The 20314-nt window shown below is 37.6% G+C and overlaps 2 protein-coding genes across 4 annotated transcripts in view; both read right to left on the bottom strand.

The window, feature by feature from the left end:
• LOC307011091 (FERM domain-containing protein 6) overlaps positions 1-6828 on the bottom strand; it is a 29224-nt gene extending 22396 nt beyond the window's left edge. The window contains exon 1 of the mRNA XM_079636416.1: positions 6714-6828. The gene's annotated coding sequence lies outside the window, so the exon portion shown is untranslated. The remainder of the gene's footprint in view (positions 1-6713) is intronic.
• Positions 6829-12733: 5905 nt separating this feature from the next.
• The window catches only part of fam135a (family with sequence similarity 135 member A), a 28518-nt gene continuing 20937 nt past the window's right edge, over positions 12734-20314 (bottom strand). For all 3 annotated transcript variants that reach the window (XM_079634968.1, XM_079634967.1, XM_079634969.1), the window contains 10 exons: positions 20055-20128; positions 19803-19957; positions 17178-18972; positions 16068-16228; positions 15906-15997; positions 15581-15678; positions 15055-15206; positions 14855-14965; positions 14664-14777; positions 12734-13950 (listed from right to left, as the gene is read on the bottom strand). In XM_079634968.1, coding sequence (XP_079491094.1) covers positions 13745-13950; positions 14664-14777; positions 14855-14965; positions 15055-15206; positions 15581-15678; positions 15906-15997; positions 16068-16228; positions 17178-18972; positions 19803-19957; positions 20055-20128 — 2958 coding nt within the window. In that variant the 3' untranslated portion in view covers positions 12734-13744. The remainder of the gene's footprint in view (positions 13951-14663; positions 14778-14854; positions 14966-15054; positions 15207-15580; positions 15679-15905; positions 15998-16067; positions 16229-17177; positions 18973-19802; positions 19958-20054; positions 20129-20314) is intronic.

Raw genomic sequence — 20314 nt, 5'->3', positions numbered from 1 at the left:
TCGGCCGATCATGATGTCTAGAAATCAGCAGTCGGTATCGGCTGCAAAAATCCTGATCGGAGCATGCTGGAGTTTTAACCATAATGTAACTATGAAAGTTATAAATTCATAATTTTGTTGTATGGCATATGCTGCAAAACATGATGTTCTTACTGAACACCTGAGTTATGTGGTGGAATTTTTAAATCAGAAACTCACAAAAATGTTTAAAACATCCCACAAAAACAAATGTACAAGAATGAATGGTAACAAACCCAAGCACATCAAAAGCTGTAAGCACCTTGAAACAAACTTCAGACCATCTGGGGCATACTTATTGTTGAGCCCTGATATTTACATCAGCACCAGACATTGTCAAAAAAAAAATCACTAATTTGAGAGGGTTTGCCAGTAAACATGTCTCCTGCCAAAGATTCAGTTGGTACAAATTCTCTACTGGGTGGGATTTATGGGAGTTTATCTTTAAATCAATTAATCAGATTAAATGTGACCTGTCTCGAGGCCTCTGCTCTGGGCCAGTCTAGATCTGAGTGGGCAAATGCAAGACCTCTTAATAGACCAGTTCATCCAAAAACGAAAATTCTGTCATCTATTTAACCTCATGTTGTTCCTAACCAGGGATATTATTGTTGACCAAAAAAAAACAACAACTAATAATTAAAAAATAAAAGAATGAATTGAAATAAAGCTATTAGAAAAAAACGTTATTAATCAAAACGTTTAAGTTGAGTAAAGTTGAAATCAATTTAAGCTCTAAAATTACAAAAAACAAAAAAAATTAACCTAAATAACAAAACATAAAAAAAATATAAATCAAAATACAAACTATAATAGTATAAAATGACAGTTCTAAACACTGCAAAAAAAATAAAAAATACTGTAAAAATGCTCCAGTAAATTGGTTAACTGCAAGATACCTTACCATATACGGTGAAAAACTGTAAACTTTTAACATCGCGTTACATGTGATTTTACTGTAAAATATTGTCCGTTTAGGCTATGTCTTTTTGCAAATAAAAACTATGAATTATATAATTTATGGTAACAAAAAAAAAAAAAAACATTCCCAGAAGTCCCTGCATTACACATCACATATGATTAAATTTTTATGAATAATTTTGTCCTTTTTTGTTTTTGTAATCAGTTACATTAGTGTGTTTTGTGTTACATTCAGTTATTAAATTTTTTGCATTATTCTAGTGTCATGTCTGTTACCCTGATGGTGTTTTGTCTGTATGACGCTGTATTGACCATGTTTTATGAACAAGCCGCTCACAATGAACTCTGATCAGTATGTGGCTTTCTATTGGGCCACCTGTATTATTGTGGTGGTTATCAGTACATTTTAAGGTAAAAGGGCAGATTTTGGTATTTAAGAAGGTATATTAGCATTATATCACTAACTGTTATACGTTGTACAATACACAGGCATCCTGTAAAACTGGAAACATTTTTTACAGTGAATTACAGTGAACTGGCACAGCTGCCAGTTTTTACGGTAAATTTAACAGGAATTTTTTTACAGTTTGCCTTCCGTCAATACAACACAATTATGACGACTGTGCTAGTCACTGTTCAATTAAATAACAAGCTTCAGTTTCAATCCTCAAAAAAGAATGCATTTGAACCAGTATCACATCAACAAACACATCAATCAATCTGTGCGATTTTAGCAATCATTTTAGATCATTAAACTATATGTGTACGATGACACCTACAGTATAGAGTGGTGCAGGTATGACATCACTTTGAAGGCCAAAACGCATTTTTTTTTAATGGGATTTTGGTTAAAAGGCTGAAACACTTTCACGTTTTATTCTACGACATAAAATACATCAGTATTACCCATTCGTGATTTTTCGAAGCTGTAACGTGTCTTGAAAAGGCGGTTGCTAACAAGTGGCTAAATGGGACTACAGAGGCAGTCGGGTCATCACGCTGAGGTAAGTCCGCTTTTACAGTCTCATTATGCTCATAATTGTGGTCTTATTGTCACAGTGTCTGGTTGTGTTTCCCTGGGTTATCACTAGAGGTCCTCGTTCTCACAGTGTCTTTCACATTAGACTACAATTCCCAACATTCTGTTCTGTCACTTATCTGATAATTGCACTCAGCTGTTTCAAGGCACCTTGTTAGTTCTGTGTGTATATATGCCCTGTCTGTGTTAGTGTTTGTTACGGAGTCCTTGTTTAATGTCCCCACACTTCCGTTCCTGTTGCTTGTTCATGTCTTCGGATTCGCCTTTTTCACACGCAACCGGAAACTACGTCACGCCGGGTAAACGGATTTCCGCCAGAGCTGAATGTTTATATGAATGTGTATCTTTCAGTGTTATGAACAGGACAGTTTCTGTTCATTTTCTGACCTTTGGATTTATTCTTATAATTGTATATATACCCACATTTATGTACATAATGGTGAATACATGCTTATCTTTTTAATTTGATCTTGTGTAATATATGTGATTATATGCATACACATTTACTAATTCTATATGTATTTATATTGTGTGAATAAAAATGAACAACAGAACTGAGTTGACATTTGTTTTTAATGAATTATTATTAAAACAAGCATTTTGTTGTCAACTATTTCATTGTGTCTGTCAAATTATTTTCAGGAAACAGTATAAACTATGACAATATACATTTGATCAAATGTTACAGTACAAAGTAAAAAAATAAAAACAATTTATTTAATTATGTTACCATTAAATATTTAAAGTATCACTACTATTGTAAAAATTAATCTAAGTGTAAATATCTCATATTTATTAGATTATCCTTTATTATATTTATACATATATTGTATACATTTACTCCTCAAGAAACATTGGTCCCTGGTAATTAATCATAAAACAGCAATTATGCCAGATTTGATGCTTCCTGACAAGATGAGTGGCACAACAGAATCCCAAATGTGGTTTTCCTTGACGCTACAGCAACACTTATTCTTGGTCTCGGCCATTGTTGTTGTCACCGGAAGTAAGTTTACCCCGGCGTTGGTGAGCAGCGGAAACACAAAACCCGGAAGTGTGAAAAAGGCTTATTGATTTACTGGATTTTGACCATTTGCCTGGCTGGATTGTGAGTACGGATTTCCCAATAAAACTGCTCTTGGATTTTACCTTTTCCCGTGTGTGTGTCGTGACACTTATAAACTATTCTCACTCAAACAGTCTGGGACCGGTCTGTAGATTGTTTATAGCCTACCTTTAGCTTTTTACTTCTGGCAACTGCATTTATAGGCTTCAAAATTAATAAAAGTTGTGTTAATCTGTGATAATAATCTTGATGGACAAAACATGTATCGGGCCCCGTTTACACGTACATGGTTATTTAGAAAAACAGAGACATTTCCCTTCATTTGTGCCCTTCGTTTACACGCAAACAGAGAATTCGCCTCTAAAAACGATTCTTTCTAAAAAACTCCGGCCAGAGTGGAGATTTTGGAAAACTTCGTTTGCATGTAAACTGAGAAAAACAGAGTTTTAGGCAGCAGACGTCACAGTATGTGACTATTTTCGGGATTCTGATTGGCTAACGTGGGCTTGAGCTTCTCGTGACACTGCCACCTACTGGTTTGGCATGCTCTTGACGGCATATACACGGGTTCGTGTTCAATCACTTTTCTGAAAACTGACAGGTGTGCACAATGTTATTTTTGAAAACGGAGAGGGGTGAAATGTCCATTTATGAAAATAGCCATATCTCATATACTTTTGTTGATCACAGACAGAGCTTGTTTTTAGCGATAATACAAAAGCCTGAGGGAAAATCCTTTTGGGTTTTTATCATGGGAACCAGTGTAATGCTAACGGCCGGCTGGGCAACAAAGTGAAGTCACCTGCACACCACTCTATTGAATCGTACTATGACGCAAGTTAGTACAGAAGAATAAAACGTAATCAGCATGCGCTAGTGGTAAACAAAAAGAGCAAGATGAATCTCACTTTGGCAATTGTGGTTTTCATGTCTGCTGAAAAAAAGAGGAAGTGAAAAGATAATATGGATGCGGTCATGGCTAGGGAAAAGAAGCCAACTTGGCATGCCAATTTTGTAAATGGAGCTTGAGGCAAGCAGTTTTAAGTTTTAGCGCCATGTTGTGTTGATCAATACGTCATTCATGTTGCCGTTTTTTTGGCTAGTCAGTAGACGTAGGTCGTAGCAGCAAACACACAGTAAGATCATGCTAAATTCCTGACACTGTCAGAAAATTATCGTAGAATATCTTTGGTAGCAAGACCGTCTTTGAATCTCTCTCACTGTATGAAGTAGAACCACTGTTTAGGAGCCAAGACCACAGAAATTGGTCATCTTTCATCTGGGACAGCACAAAATCATACCATGTGTACTGGGCATCAAGCAGGGGTGCCCGATCTTCTTGGAGATCTTCCCGCCTGCAGGGTTCAGATCCAACCCTGATCCAACACACCCGTCTGCAATTATTAAGGGCTCGTGAAGATCTCAGCTAGCTGGGTCAGTTGTGTTTGATCAGGGATGGAACTGAACTTTGCTGGGAACAAAGTTCTACGGGAACAGGATTGGGCACGCTGAACTAAAGCATCAACTTTGTGTGGGAATTGGGAGTGTGTGATCAAATAATCGAATCAGCTGAAATGAATAACTGGTAACACTTTATTTTACAGTGTCCTTATGTTACATAGTAATAACAGTAGGCTAAATTATGCATAATTTCATGCAACCAAAATCCTAATCCTACCCTAACCTTATAGTAAGTACATGTAGTTGCTTAATATTACTCAGTAAATATATAATTACACTGTAACAATGGCACCTTAAAATAAAGTGTAACCAAAGAACCACATCACCAATTTATTCAGACTGGTTTTGTGAACCAGATAAAATCAGATTCATTGCATGATTCCTACGATTCCCATGAACTAACATCGAGAAATTTAGTGAATAACTAAATAGCATCTGTTCGATAAGTAATCGTAAGACTTGCAAAAAAGCAACCAAGTCACAGGCTTATTGCGTTGTTTTTGAAGCTTGAAAGCTTTGGTTTACGTTTATAACAGTTGCAGGAAAAAAGGCATGGAAAAGTCTTTAGAATTTCTTCTTTTGTGTTCGAACATATATGGAAAACAAGAAACTCAAACAGTTTTGGAACAAAGTGAATAAATGATGGAAAATGTTAGGGTAAATAAATGCATTTTCTCTCAATTTGATTTGATTCATTTTGTTTGTTTAGTTGAATATTGTCAGTTACGTCCACCAAAAACACCAAACTTTCAGACGTGCACGTGCTCTCTGAGAACAACAGCTGTAAATCAATCTTCAAGAGTGCATTTTTCAAACTGAAAAAGTCACTTATACTCTGTAAGGACTGATAAAGGAGGATCACTTGAGCCTCAAAGCAAGAATAAAACTTCAGCACAACCACGCTGTTCCAAAAACACAACAGACTGCGGCTATGTGCTTAAGGAGTTTTCCTTCCCGTCGTGTCTCTGAACACCTCTGAAGACATACAGTACAGACACTGCACTGTGTGTGACAATTACAGAACAATTCCAGTGAAAACAGATGCAGATACGCCTCTGGGTAACAGGTCGCACTGCACGATGAGCTCGTTTGACAAGGAAAAAATGGAGGCCAGTGATGGTGTATTTAAGCAATACAACAGGCACTTCAGGCTAAATGAAGTTCCTCAAGAAACCTTGAGTTATTGCCCAATGCCAATCACAAGGCTTCTACAACTACTAGGATTCGAGGACAAGTCAAAAGCCGGTTTTCCACCCACCTGTGGCTCTGGGAAATAAAATCACTCATCTAGTCATGAACCATCATACCTCTCTGCCCGTTGAATGTGCATTCGTGTTTAGACTTGTCAGAGGGTGAGTCTGTTATATCCGCAATTAAAATTCCAAACTGCTTTCCTTTCTGAACCGTTCACACAACAAAAGAAGTTCGATTCAATTGCATTTGATGAATATATATATATATATATATATATATATATATATATATATATATATATATATATATATATATATATATTTCCCCCCCATATATGAACCATTTTTAGTCTTGTGCATTAAAACCAGCTCAATGTCAGTACTAGAGTCCTCGTTCATCACAATCTCACCATTTATGAAAGAACATGCAGTGCAACTTGATGGGTGGGAAAGTAACTGTAGATAGCAGGTTTGTTTCAAAATCATTCAGAAACACAGAAATCAGTCTAACTTCCAGATTTAGAATAACATAATTAATATATTAAATGAAAAATTGACCAAAGGTTCTGCACTAATTCTATATTACAAACAGTGGAGTGGTCTCTATGGAAAGTTCAACAAAGTTCATATATTGAGAAAAATGATCAGAAGATTAAGCTTAAGATGGAGTGTTTTGATAATAAATCAGATTAATTAGTATTAACAGGCTATATTTGTATATAGGCTATATATATAAAAAACACATCAATAATGTAGGCTAATAATTTGCAAATCAACTTCATTGACTATTACGAAGGGGAAAAAACGTAATAGGCTACGTGAAAAACGACCAGAAAATAAGGACTGGTTGTGGAATACTTTAGAAATATTGCAGAAGGGAAAACCCGTCAAAAAAAAAAACTAATTAACACATTTTTTCTCAAACCCCCCCCCCCCCCCCTTAAATATACGTACTAGTCCATTAGACTTTCAAATACAAATGAATCATTTTAGAAGATGTGGGAAAAACACTTACCTTCTATTAAAATCCCGAGGGTATGTTTGTTTTGAGGGCTGATGCTGTTATAGTAGAACTCACATAAACACACGCGCGCGCGCTCACTGACTGACTGACTGATGAGAGAAACGGAGCAGTAGATCAGACTAAACCAAATTACCACTGCGAGGGGGGTGGCTTCATTACACCGCGCGATGAACTTATACATACATCACTACTGTCTAAAATACGTGTCATTTTGTCGTCAAAAATAATCAATGCACGGTAAAAATGTAATAGTGAGGGAAAACTATAAAACTCTGATTGTCTGTGGTGAAAACATATAACACAGAATCCCCCTCCGCCCATTCATGAATATGTATGACCATCCTTCAAATTGATACACAACAATACTCTGTGTAATGTGGGAATGTGTCCACTGTATCTTACTATGCTTTTTGTTGCTCCAATGGAAGAATGCATTAAAGTTTAAAGTGTAAAATGCATTAATTAGGCTACTCTTGGTTGTACTACGAGCTTGTTTATTGGTCATGCATGAAGACCCTTGTAGTGTAAAACGCATTATGAGGAACAAAAATTCCCAATGGAACCAAAAGTTTCCAAAAGTTGATAATTATTGTTTTTATTCAGTAAAACTGCAGCAACGTGTTATTTAGACACCATTCTCAGTCAAACAAACAAACAATTAGGCTACATGGAAATTTTATATGGATCATTAAAACTTTCTTCTCATGAAAATAAAACAAGGATCTTGAAACCTTGTTAGTCGTAAAAATAGTCGTAATAATTTTATTATTTCAGGACTATGAGATTAAAACCTGACATGGATCCTGAAACCACATGGATCCTGAAACATTCCTACCACAATCATAACAAATAAAAAAATTATAACAAAGATAATAAAACATTTGACCAAATAAATAATAAGATCCTGAAACCTTCTTAATATTTTCAAACAAACTAACTAACAAGATTCTGAAACTTTGCATTGCTTGAAGGAAACTCCATATTATGATTTACAACAACAATATCTGCAGTAAATGCATTATTTTGGATGAAATTATGGTTATAGTGGAATATTGTGAGAGTGCAGAGCATGATTTAACTGAATTGTGCCAACATAACCTACAATAGTGCAGAAATAGGAGATCGTCCTCACATCTTGGCCGTCTTCCTTTTTCTTTACTTCTGCAAGGTTCCTCTTCTTTGGTTAACAACATTCAACCTGCCTGGGTCAGATTAAATCCATAACAAGCAGATTACTAATCAAGATCAGCATCAACCTGTCTGAGATTACATTAATTCAGGGCAGCGGAGACCATTATTATTCCCATTATTATCCACCCAAACATCTGATCATACAGCAGAATAATGACTCAAACAGTCAAATCAAAGATTTCAAGTGATTGACATTTCGCCAAGAAAATAGGAGTTTAATATGAGCTGTGCTGAGTGTTGTGTGGGGGGTAATTAGGGGTCTGTTAGAGGTCATGACAGGCCGTTAGGGATTATTCTCTGCATTCATTGTGCAAAAAAAAGCTGTCCGCTGTCTGGACCATTTCAGCCTCTTAAGAGTCTTCAGGAAAAAAAGCGGTGTGCTGTCTTCAGTCGCTGACCCCTGCTCTGATCATATTCGCATGACCTTCGATCTCTGGCTTTCTCTCGGCCCAGGTCATCTCCCACTGTTCCCTCTGTTTCTCAACCGCATGACATCATCCCGCAGCACCGTCCAGAGAACTGGGGGGGGTGCTGCTCAACAGCCTGCTTTCATTCAGGTCTTTAAGGTTTCCATGGTGACCCCCGCATTCCAAAGATCAGCTGGTTTCAAGAGGCCACATGCAGCAAAAAAACACTAGGAGCTAAATAGACGAAAGAAAACATGTATATTACACGGGATTATTCCTGATGACTAATTATGATGTTTCTGGCAATTAAGTTCTACATTTTATTTAAAAAGTACTAGGGCTATAATAGTTAACTGAAAATAAAACCATTAAAAAAAATACATTTTCTTTAGACTATACTTTCATTACTTTTATTTCAGCTAAGACAACATTTCTCATATTTATTTCTTATATTCATTCAGTTTAACTGTATAAAACTGAAAATATAGTAAGAACTACATAGACTTTTTAAAAAACGAATAGAAAAACTCAAATTAAACTGTATATCTAAAAGTAAAAAAACTATTTAAAATATGAATAAACCTATAACAGTATATCTGTACTAATAAAATAACTGCAGAGTGCAATATTTAAATGGTGTCAGTGTTCTCTATATTCTGAGATCAAGTGAACACTGCCATCTAGAGAACAAAATATACCAATGACTCTAAACGAAATAAAAGTAGGCTACCATAACAGTGGTTTGTTGCATGTCATCTGAAGCCATTATTCACCATCCACCCCTCCAATAGAGCTCTGAAATCTTACATTGCTGAAGTTGTATTTGCCATTTGTACCAGTACAGCTAGTACAAGTAGCCTACATAGGATTTTTTTTTAGCAAAGCTTGAGTCAACATTTAAAAAAGTCAACATGAAAGAACAAGTTTGTGAGGATGCTTTCCACAAGTCCTCCATAGGCCTGGATAAGTGGACGGTGGCTAATGAGTTTTGGACTGAGACAGCAGCCCTGTGGTGTTACTGTGCTTGAGCTCATGTGAGGATGGGAGGTTACATCTCTACTAAGAAAGTCCAAAACCCAGTTACAGGTGGTGGTTGGGACCCCGAGGTCTACCAGCTTCTCAATTAGCTTTCCAGGTCGGATGGCGTTGAAAACGGAACTATAATCCAAGAAAAGCATTCTTACATATGTTCTACTCGTCCAGGTGTTGAAGAGTATAGTGCAAAGCCATGGCTACTGCATCGTCCACTGATCTATTAGGGCAGTAGGCAAACTGTAAGGGGTCAACAGTGTCTGGAACCAGAGTTAATATGTTTAAGTAGCCTACAAGTTTCTCTAGGCACTTCATGGGAACTTATGCAAGTGCAACTGGCCTGAAATCATTCAGGGTAGATGTGCCTGTTTTCTTAGGGACTGGTATAATAATAGACGACTTAAATAAGTGTGGTACTCCCTGTGTAAGAGACAAGTTAAAAATGTCTGTGTACACACTTGGCAGTGGTTCGCCGCAGACCTTAAAACTTTTGGCGATACACCATCAGGTCCCACTGATTTAGGGGGGGTTACCTTTTTATAAACTTGCCGAACCTGTGCTTGTGTGACCTGGAGCACAGTCCTCAGTGTTAAAAAAAGTTGAGGGAGTGTCCTAGTTTAATCTGTCAAAACTGGCATTAAAACATTAATTTTCACATTAAAATAAGGCATTAATGCACCAGTCTAGTGTGACATAAAACATTCAGTAAACAACCTAGATTAGATTAACTGTCTGTTCCTCTCAGAATGCTACTGCATGACTTTAAAATAAATAAAAAGCACACAAGTAGGCCTGATCACTTGTGGTCGACTTAAAAGTACTAGCCTACTCAAAAAAATGTTTTTTTCAAAACTAACAAAAATGTAAATAATCAGTCAATATTACACCATTTCTGTTTTGTCTTACCCTGATAAGCTTAGTATTATAATATTTTAGATCTGTCGGGATGGTTGTCGCGGGATATTGTATACATCATGCGTCACTTGGCTGTGCGTTTCTCGTCAAATCTGTGAATAGCCTACTAGAGAACTACTTGACGCGTGCGTGGTAGTGGCAGAGGTTAGTTCTTGTCACAACTAAAAATGTTAACATGGAGTTGCTAAATATTGAATTTGGGGAATAGGGAATCACCAGAAATAAAGAAGAAGAAAAAAAACTGCACGGAGACTGAGAGTCTGCTTGCAAAGATAACGTGACAGGCTTGACTTTTTGGAGATGGCAAGATCTGTGGTATTTTACTGAATAGATAAATTGCCACATGTAGCTCTCTAACAGAGTTCAGTGTAAAGCATTATCTATTGTAAAGGGTCATTTCATTATGGGTTGTTGTAGCTCGCAGGAAGTATGCTGCAGTGTCTATTAATGGGTAAAGCTACAGACACATCTTCAGCTAGTCCGATTGAGTTCCTTTCATCTAAACTGGTGGTTATGTCTCTTGAACCTAGTAGTGAATGTTTTATGATCAGAATAATCTTTTTTAGTTATGAGACAGAACCAAATTCACCCGCAGTCACGTAGAGCCAAAGCACGAACAAAACAGTAGCCGCGTTTCCATTACAGATTTGCGCAAATGTTTTGCGCTTTTATCTAAATATCGATACAAAACTATTGCGAAATGACGGCGTTTCCATTAACCGATGTTATGCGACTAAAACGTCCTTTTTTCTCTCGCGATAGTCATTCTAAAAATCACGGCAGCGGACGTTGGTTTACATAATCTCACAGCCACCGCATTAGACATTATTATTATTAATGGAAGGAGACGTAGGCCTACGTGTTATCCAAGCATTAATGGCAGGGAAAGACCCTTATATTCCAAACGAAATATAAGGAGTTTCTGGGTGTTTCACCCTCATTTCTGCGCTGAGGTTTTGATTGTGGCATTTCTTTGAAGTTTAGAATCCAGTATTCCTATAGGCTAATTATTGTTTCTTTTATGAATTTAATAAAGAACTCTGTCTCCTATTCCAAACGATCCATGTAGGCTACTTTTGTGTCCATTCGTTTTTTCCTTTTTAAACCCGTAATTGAAAAACGAAAAATAAACGGTTGTCTTTTTAAAACGCAAAGTTGAACACCACAATTTTAATTTAAACTGGCTATACCAACTGCTGCACTAAAAAGTAAATATCGACGAATTTTCAGATGTTTGTTTAATGACTTTTTTCCCCTTTATTAAACATGTAAAATATTCACAAATTAATATGGAAAACTTGTCGATTTTACTGGTTTTCTAAGGCCAAATTAGAACCTGGAATTGACATTTTCCCGCAGTGCTGAATAAGAAGAGCCATTAATAGCTATGATTAAACTATTTTCTAACTCGGCTAAAAACATCTCCATCTCCGCTGTTAAGCAGATGCTCTTTTAGAGAGAAATGCACCTTTCATACGGATTACTTAATCAGAACAAAATGTATTAGCTTTCGATTCGAATTTGTTCGTTTTAAAGTGGACATTTCAAGCTTTAGCCTACATAGGTTATATTTTGTTTCAGTTCTCGCGCTCCAGTTCACGGAGATCATGAAAACGCGCCTGATTGTTTTATTTTATTTTACAAAAGCACAACATTTTCTTGTTATTGTTTACACAAATAAAAGTAGTTACAAATAATGTATTATTATTTTCTGTATGACCAGAAATTATAGAGTAGGCCTAGGCTATATTAAGTTGTTTCACTGTTAATAGGAAAATGCAAGTGTTCACGCCCGCGCCTCCGTGCCATAGTGCGCGCTCCACACTCCACACATACCCTTAGATATGCGTCAAAATATTGTGTTTATTTGTGATAATCTCAGCTCTGTATTATTATTGTCTAACCCGTATTATGAATGACATTTGACGAATTGCTTTGTTCCTTTTTTGGATAAAAGCGTCATCTAAATATGTAGCCTAGTAAATGTTATAATAATGATGATAATTATTGGACCCCAAACACATCGCGTCTTCTAAGTCAGGTGACTGTAAATGCGCAAAAACTGTTTCCATTGCAGTTTTGCGAAATATTCCTTTTTCGAATTGGCTGAAAAACCTCCTCATGCGAGCGTAAAAACTTTTTTGCGATAAACGAGAGTTTTTGCGAAATTGACGTGTTTCCATTGAGCGTATTTTCAATTCGCAATTTCAATTTGCGCAATTTGAAGGGTAATGGAAACGCGGCTAATGTTCTTCCGCAAAAATGCATGCAGTTTTGTTTGAGGGCCAAAAGTTTCATTGTATTGTTACATATTACCTAATAATTGAGTAAAAAAAGAAAAGAAAAAAAGAGGGATTAATTGGTAAAATTAAAGTCATATTTGTGAGATATGAGGGTATACCAACCTACTATTATGGAAATGAGCTTCCACAGGTTTGAAACTATTCCAAATAAAGTAGACTTGATCCATGAAAACAAAGCTTCTATTCAAAGAGGACAAAAACATTTATTGCGAATACATTTAATGAAATGTGTAGTCCATGTTACAAAACTATTTTAACAAAAACAGGACAAGTTCAATGTTTGTTTGTTTTTTAAGTATTTTTGCACACAAGCATCAAATGAACTCCTCTATAGGAAACCGTACATAAATACTTTCCCAAAACTATGTGATCTGACTACTAGGATTTGTGCTGTTTTAAACTGGCTAACCGTCTATCCCACACACCTGGCCCACTGTTAATTAGTCACCTGTATCCCTTGAAATAAAAAGAAAATGCTAGCATGCTAAGCGTGTGTTTCCTCCACCCAACACCAGGCTGGGTTGAGAGATTGTGCATGAGAATGCAATGGGCACCAGAGACATCGTATAAAACCAACACGTGGTCCAAGGGTGCTTCATTTCAGCTACAATCACGTTCGTCCAGGTCCAGGAAGCCTTTGACATTGTAATAAAAAAAAGGTTTGTAAAAAATGTGTAGTCAAATGGCATTTTCTTAATAGAAAACAATGTTTTATGCAGTTCGGATGCCAGCCAACCCTAGATGCCAGAATGTTCAAGTGAACGTGCTTTCACCACGAAGATGACCTGGATCTCCATCCCGAATAAATAGTTCATCCTTTTTTAGCAGCTACATTTCCAGTTCAGCATAAGAAAGTTTAATAGAATGAATTGTTAAACGAAAATGGTAAAAATTAACGTTGTACATAAATAACACTGAACAAAAATACCATAAGGAGGTTTGATTTTCCTAATAATGAATAAAACATTCAAATTATTTAAAAAAATTGCAGTAGAAAAATAAAAACGATAAATCCCACATTCACAACAGACTAAATAGAAACAAAATCAACAACAAAAATAACACTGATATATTTTGCTTTACCTCCAAGAGCATACTTAAAACCGTGAGGGGAAAAAAATAACCAGAAAATGTTTTTGTTTGCAGTGAGGTATTCGCTTCCGATCTAGCAAGGTTACTGAAAGAACTTGAGCCCTGCCACCAGGAAGAACTTTTCCAGGAAAATCTCAGAGTCCAGGACGGCGATGTGGGCTGCCCGGCCAATCAGGGAGTTGGCGGTGTTGGGCAGCGCATGGATGACATCGTAACGCACCAGGTTACAGTCTTTGTTCTGAAGCACAGGGAGTAGAAGGTTCTCGATCATCTCGGCATACACTGGACCTGTTCACACAAGTAGATGGAGAGTTCAAAAGTTTGAGGTTGTTAAGGTTTTTAAATCAACTTTGAAAGAAATCATTTAAGCTCACCGAGCCTTCATTTGATAAAAAAAGAAATACAGTAAGAGAAAAAAAATGTAGTGAAATGCAGTAAAAATAATATTGTGAAATATTAATACAAATAACTTTTCTATTTTAATATATGTTTTATTTGTAATTGATATCTGTGAGGTCAAAGCTGAATTTTCAGCATTATTACTCCAGTCTGCAGTGTCACATGATCCCTCAGAAATCTTAATAATATGCTGATTTGGAGCTCAAAAAAACATTTCTTATTATCGACGTTGAAAACAGTTGTGCTGTGGAAACTGATACATTTCAGAATTATTTGATTCATAGAAAGATAAGAAGAACAGCATTCATTTGAAATATAATTTTTTTGTAACATTATTTTTGCGATCAAATTTTATTCGATTTTAGCACAAAATGTACACGTACATTTTTTTATATGCCAAATAACATACATGCATATTCATGGATATAATGCAAAAAAAGTTACATTTTAAATAAAGGTCTTTACTGTCACTTTTGACCAATTAGATGCGTCATTGCGGAATAAAAGCACTATTTTGAATGGCAGTCAAATTCATACTGGACATGAGGGCCAATAAATGATGTAATAATATATATTTTTGGAACTGTTTCTTTAATTCTCACCAGTCTGTTTGTCCTTTAAGGCTGTTTTGCACATCTCGATTCGGGCAGAGTGATAAGGGACGTAACGGTCCTGAAGGGACCCCACCAACACCACGTTCTTAAAGAACTGAAGACCTGAAACGGAGTTTGAGGGATTAGATATGGAGAAATCCAAACATTGACTTTGACACTAAGAATGACATGACACTCACCTGCTTTCTTGCTTAGCTTATAGAGGAAGGTCTGGCGTGGGTCTGAGTGGTCACGACAGGTCAGCTGCAGCAGAGAGCCAGATTTCTTCCACTTCTGCATAAACCACAATCCTGATACAGAGGAAAAAATGACAGTGGTTCCTTAATACAGTTTAACGTAGAGTGGCTCATAAATGACTGAGTTCATGACCATAAGTTACCGGTATTGACGAGGGCCGAGCTGTTGTACAGCGTGCCGAGATGAGGTCCAGACAGAGACAGAAACGTGTGGAGTCTGCTAAGATAACACTTAAACCTGGGCCTCGCCAGCACAGAGCGAACGATCAGATTTCCCAGAGAGTGACCCACAAAACTGAGAAGGACAACAGTGATTCAGTTACCCTAAGGCTAGATGCGTTTTAGTTCAGAGTTTCAAAATATGAGCTGGTCTAAGCAATCAACAAGGTCAAATGAATGTAAAAAAATAAATAATAATTGGCCCTGAATCGTGTTTTGAAATAAAAATATTTAATTGATTCAATGTGAATACTTTAAATAAATACTTTACATGATAAAAATGCGCTCAAAAAGGTATTAAAAAAGCCTGGTAAATCAATTAATAAGGCTGGGAAAGGGGAAAAACATCTTGAAGTTTAAATCATGCTTGTAGATCTCTAAAAATACTGTGATTTCCTCATATCCGAGTTTAACTTTCTCGTATATTTGCGTTTGAGGAAAAGTTCTTACCTTATCTTGGAAACTGTGAGGTTGTAGATTTGTATGTACTGCACTATTTCATCCAAAAGTCTGTCCGTCATTGACTCAAAATCTGCAAATGTGTCATTCTTGAATAAAAACCCAAGAAAATCAAGGTTAAAGTTTCAAAACATATCAAATTTTAACACGGTCTCAAATGTTCAATTTATTTTCCAAACCAACTGAAGTTTTTCTTGTTAAAAAGTATGTCCAGTGATTTTATATATACTTTTAAAAAGTACGTATTAAAAGTACATGAACCTTATTCATTCTAAACCGCCCCTCAAACCCAGTGCTTGTTCATTGGACGTTTTACCTGATTGCGCTCTGACATTAGGAAATCTATCCGAGCACCAGGTAAACCAAGCTCCAGATAAGTCTTCACTAGACGCAGATCTGCACTGTTACCTAAAGAAAAGGTTTTTAAATCAATGTGAACTTATTCAATTGAAAGAAACAGAAGAGTGTGACTGCTTACCATCCAGGCCATGTACACACACTATGAGGTGTATGCCCTCATCACAGTTTTCATCTTCATCCATGCTGAAATATGGCACAGTGGACGCCAGATCTGCCACATCACTGTACAGGAACCCTGGCAACTTTAGTTGCTTCAACTCCTCTTTTGCTTGGAGAAACCTAAAGATTCACACACAGGTATTAGCTCATGCATCTGCAATCCACGGTTTATATGTATTATGCATAAAAAACATGAACTCCTTGCTTTTAATGCTTCTGCTTTTAAATGTACTTCCAAAAATATCTTTGGATTACCAGAATCCAAACTTAATGTGAAACAGCATTTGATTTCTCAAATTTGACATTACTGTTGTAATTTATATTAATTCGCATTAAATTACTGCAACACCTTTAATTACCGCAAATATTTTATAAAGGCAGTTACAAGAGTCTTTTTATAAAGGCTAAAACAATGTCAAAAATAGCTATATGGCTACTGGTCAACATTAATATTAATACAGTACACCTAGTGTGACCTAGATTACATCTGTCAGGGAAAAAAAGTTTTAGAGGCGGATCAAGTCATTGAATTTTGATGAAAGATTATTAAGACAAATATCTTTTTCTACACTGGGGTTAAAAAATTACATTAATACATTTATTCAGCAAGGATGCATTAAATTAATCAAAAGGGAGTAAAGACATGTATAATGTTACAAAGGGTTTCCTCTTTTTTTTTTATGCTGAGTTCTTAAAAACTTGAAATAAATGTATTCGTTTTCACAAACCGTTTTCAACATTAATAATAAGAAATGCTTCTTGACCACCAAATCAGCATATTAGAATGATTTATGAAGGACCATGTGACACTAAAGACTGGAAATTCAGTCATCACAGGAATAAATTACATTTTTAAATATACTAAAATAGAAAACTGAGAATAAGAGATTTATAAAAAAATAAATAAAAAAAAATAAAAAAAAATCAGCCACACATTTGTAAACACTGATGAATCACACATAAAAAAGAGAATCATGTATAAAGAAAGTAAACACGGCAATCCTTTTCTTTTTTTTCCTTGAGCATGGAAACCGCAAAAATAAAGGGGAAGGGAAAAAAGAAAACTCACGCTGTCATTTGAGCAGTAGGGGCACTCTTGTACCAGCACAGGTCGTTGCTGGTTGGAGCTGGTCCAGGAGGCCGTGTCTGCAGGCCGGCTGAGGGAATGTATGTTTCCTGAAGCTGTTCCAAACCCAGGTGATCATAAAAATGGGTTTTTCCCTCTGCTCCCCCATCCTCACACCTTCCTTCCTCCCCTGGGAGTCCATTAACATAAACCAGCGCGTCTGTCTCCTCATAGTAACCGTTCTCAATCATTTCGCTTTCCTGCTCCTCTTCCTCATCCTCTTCGCCATTAGCATTGGGGCAAGTCTGAATCCCCAGCGTCACGGCTGCCGTCTCCAATGGGCTGATCTCAGATATATCAGTGCTAGAGCGAGAGCCGAAGTAGTTCTCCACAAAGCCTTTCTTCACCAGGTCCGTGCTGCTAGTGACTGATGTACTGGACTGGGCGGCCGTCTGAGGCTCACTACATGCTTCCGGCCCCAGACCTACACCACTTGGAAATTCTGTTTCGGTAGATCCCGTCGGCCTGTCGGGAGCAGAAGTTTCACAGCAGGACTGGAGAGCAGAGTGCTCATCGTGAGACACAGGCCCATCTCCATGACTGATGGAGGGTTTTTGTTGAGCCAAAAGTCTAGAGCTCGATTGCAGGAGGCTGTGAGATTCTCCTGAAAAGATGAGACTCTGTTCTTGCACCAGGATGCTGGACTTCCTGCTAGTGTCCTCGGTCTCCACCTCATCATCCGAGGGGAGGGAGTTAATGGAGGTAAGGGAAGACTGGACTCCGCTGATGCCGCTGGTGCTCTCTGGATTGAGGCCCTCCAACGTGGTGGTTCCTCTGGAGGCAGGGCTGAGCGGAGGTGGTCTCTGGTGGGTGCTCTGTGGAATAAGCTCTGTAGGTGCCTCGAGGCCAGAAGCAGCAAAAGGAGAAGGAGAAAACGGTGCTAGCTGAGTCACAGAGCTGGGCTCACTCTCGATTCCGGAGTCTGAGAGCCTGGAGGAGGCTTGAGGAACACAATCACTCCTCAGTGTAGCTCCACAAGCTCCGACGAACGTGGGGCCATCCCCAACTCGACTCTTGAACTCAGAGAAATCGGTCTGTGTAATCTCTGGAACATCCCTCCTGGCGGCTGGATCTGAGTGGTGGGGTACGAGAATGGTGACCTTATCGCCCTGGTAGGGGTCCTTGTCGCTTGGTTTAACATCAATATGTCTGAGCCCAGCAGGTGGATGTGTTAAATCAACTCTGGCAGCTGCACTCTGTGCGGCTTCTGCTCCAGTACCTGCCTGGGGCCTAGCCTGCATTTGCAAACTCAAAAGATTGGAAAAGCTGTCGCTCTGGACACTGACGTTACCTTGAATGTCGCTTGTGGTGCAGTCTTTAGCACAATGCGTGGTTGCGGTTTCATTTTGGAGGATGCATTTGCCTATATCATCTAGATCGTCTTTCGGATTGCACTGAGCATCAACTTCTTTGGACTTGGTGGTCGGTTCCCCACGAGGAACCTTCAAGTTCTTGTAGCCTGTGAGGACCACAGAGTCTTTCGAGGTCTGCCTGATCAGCTTCTTGGAATTTTCAGTCTTGGCATTCTTCTTCAGCTTGATGGATTTGGCTTTGGATTTGAGGGGAGGCTCATTTTGTTCAGGCCAAGCGGTGGCGAGGGCAGCTTGCTGCTTATCTGGGCATGGACCAAGAGCTCCCAATCCACTAGCAATGCAGTCTTTTGAGTTGGACCTTTCTGCTTTAGTGGACATAGAGCCACTTCTGTTGTTGTGGAGACCAAGCCATGGACCATCACGATCTTCAGCGTAAAAACAATAAAGTAAGCAAGTGGACATTTGGCAGACATATTAATCCAAAGTGACAACAGTACATTTAATACAGGGAAGGTTCCACTGGTGCAATTTGAGATTAAGGACATAATGCTGATAATTCCTGAAATGCCCCATGAAGGTTCTGTAAGCTTTTCATTACCAAACATAGCTATAACCACTATGCCACACCAAGTGTTTTCTAAAGACATCATGAACTAACATAAAATGGATTTAAAATAAAGGTCTCATCCTTTTTACCCTTCGTTTATACCCTTTAGTTCAGGGGTCTATTCCTGCTCATGGAGGGACAAGGTCCTGCAGAATTTAGCTACAACCCCAATAAAACACAGCTAGCCAAGGTCTTCACGATTACTAGAAACATCTAGCCAGATAGTTTGAAGCTAAACTATGCAGGAAGGCGGCATTGCAGAAGCAGGACAGATAACCCCTGCTTTTGTTTGTGTAGTCTAGCAAAAGTATACTTGAAAGCTGGCATAATTGAGGCACTTCAAAAACTGTTTATCAATGGTTGTGACACAAAACATAAGCAAGACACATGTGGTATTAATAACTTAGGTGAAGCACCTTTCTCACAGTAGAAAGCATTTGTAAAGAAGTGCAAGATGAGTCAATACATTTTCCCAGAATACATTTTTAAATTAAAAGCCACAAAACTCCAACATTAATTTCAAAATGTGCCTTTTCCCTTTAAAAGCAAAATCAATTTTGTGCATCGTGTTTTTTTCTCACGAGCTAATGGCCTAAATGATAATCGAAGATTATCATGTAATCGATCAAGGAGTGCCATTAAACATACCTTCAGTAATGGATTCCAAATATCTGTCCTCAAAGATGATTGGTAGTGAGTTCACATCCCCATCCAGATCAGCACATTCAACAGGAAGAGGTGGTAAGGACAGGAAGTAGGAAGAGTTCTTAATAGCTGTGGTCATCTGTTGGTGACTGTGAGCACTGTTGAATAAAGTAGTTCATTTGAATTATCATGAGACCAGACATGTACTCTTCATGCTAAATAACTACATTACAGTAATGCTATTTTAAGACATACTGCAGTTCCTGGTAGGCCAGCGCACTCTGTCTTGGGTGTTCAAGACAAAAGAAAGCTTCTGCAAATCTTTGCACCTAAAAAAGATAAATTCAAAATAAGCCAAAAATATACTCTGCACAGACATTTCTTACTATGCAACAAAAACAATTTCATGCATCTTCGTGGCATAAAATGTGTCAAAATATAATGCAAATGCAATGCATAAATATACAAGTATGCAAATATAATATGCATATGGTAGAAGTAATCTCAGAGCTCAC

The sequence above is a fragment of the Phoxinus phoxinus genome, assembly GCF_949152265.1.
Source record: "Phoxinus phoxinus genome assembly, chromosome: 14".
NCBI classification, from domain to species: domain Eukaryota; kingdom Metazoa; phylum Chordata; class Actinopteri; order Cypriniformes; family Leuciscidae; genus Phoxinus; species Phoxinus phoxinus.
This window is presented reverse-complemented; position numbering and strand designations above follow the sequence as displayed.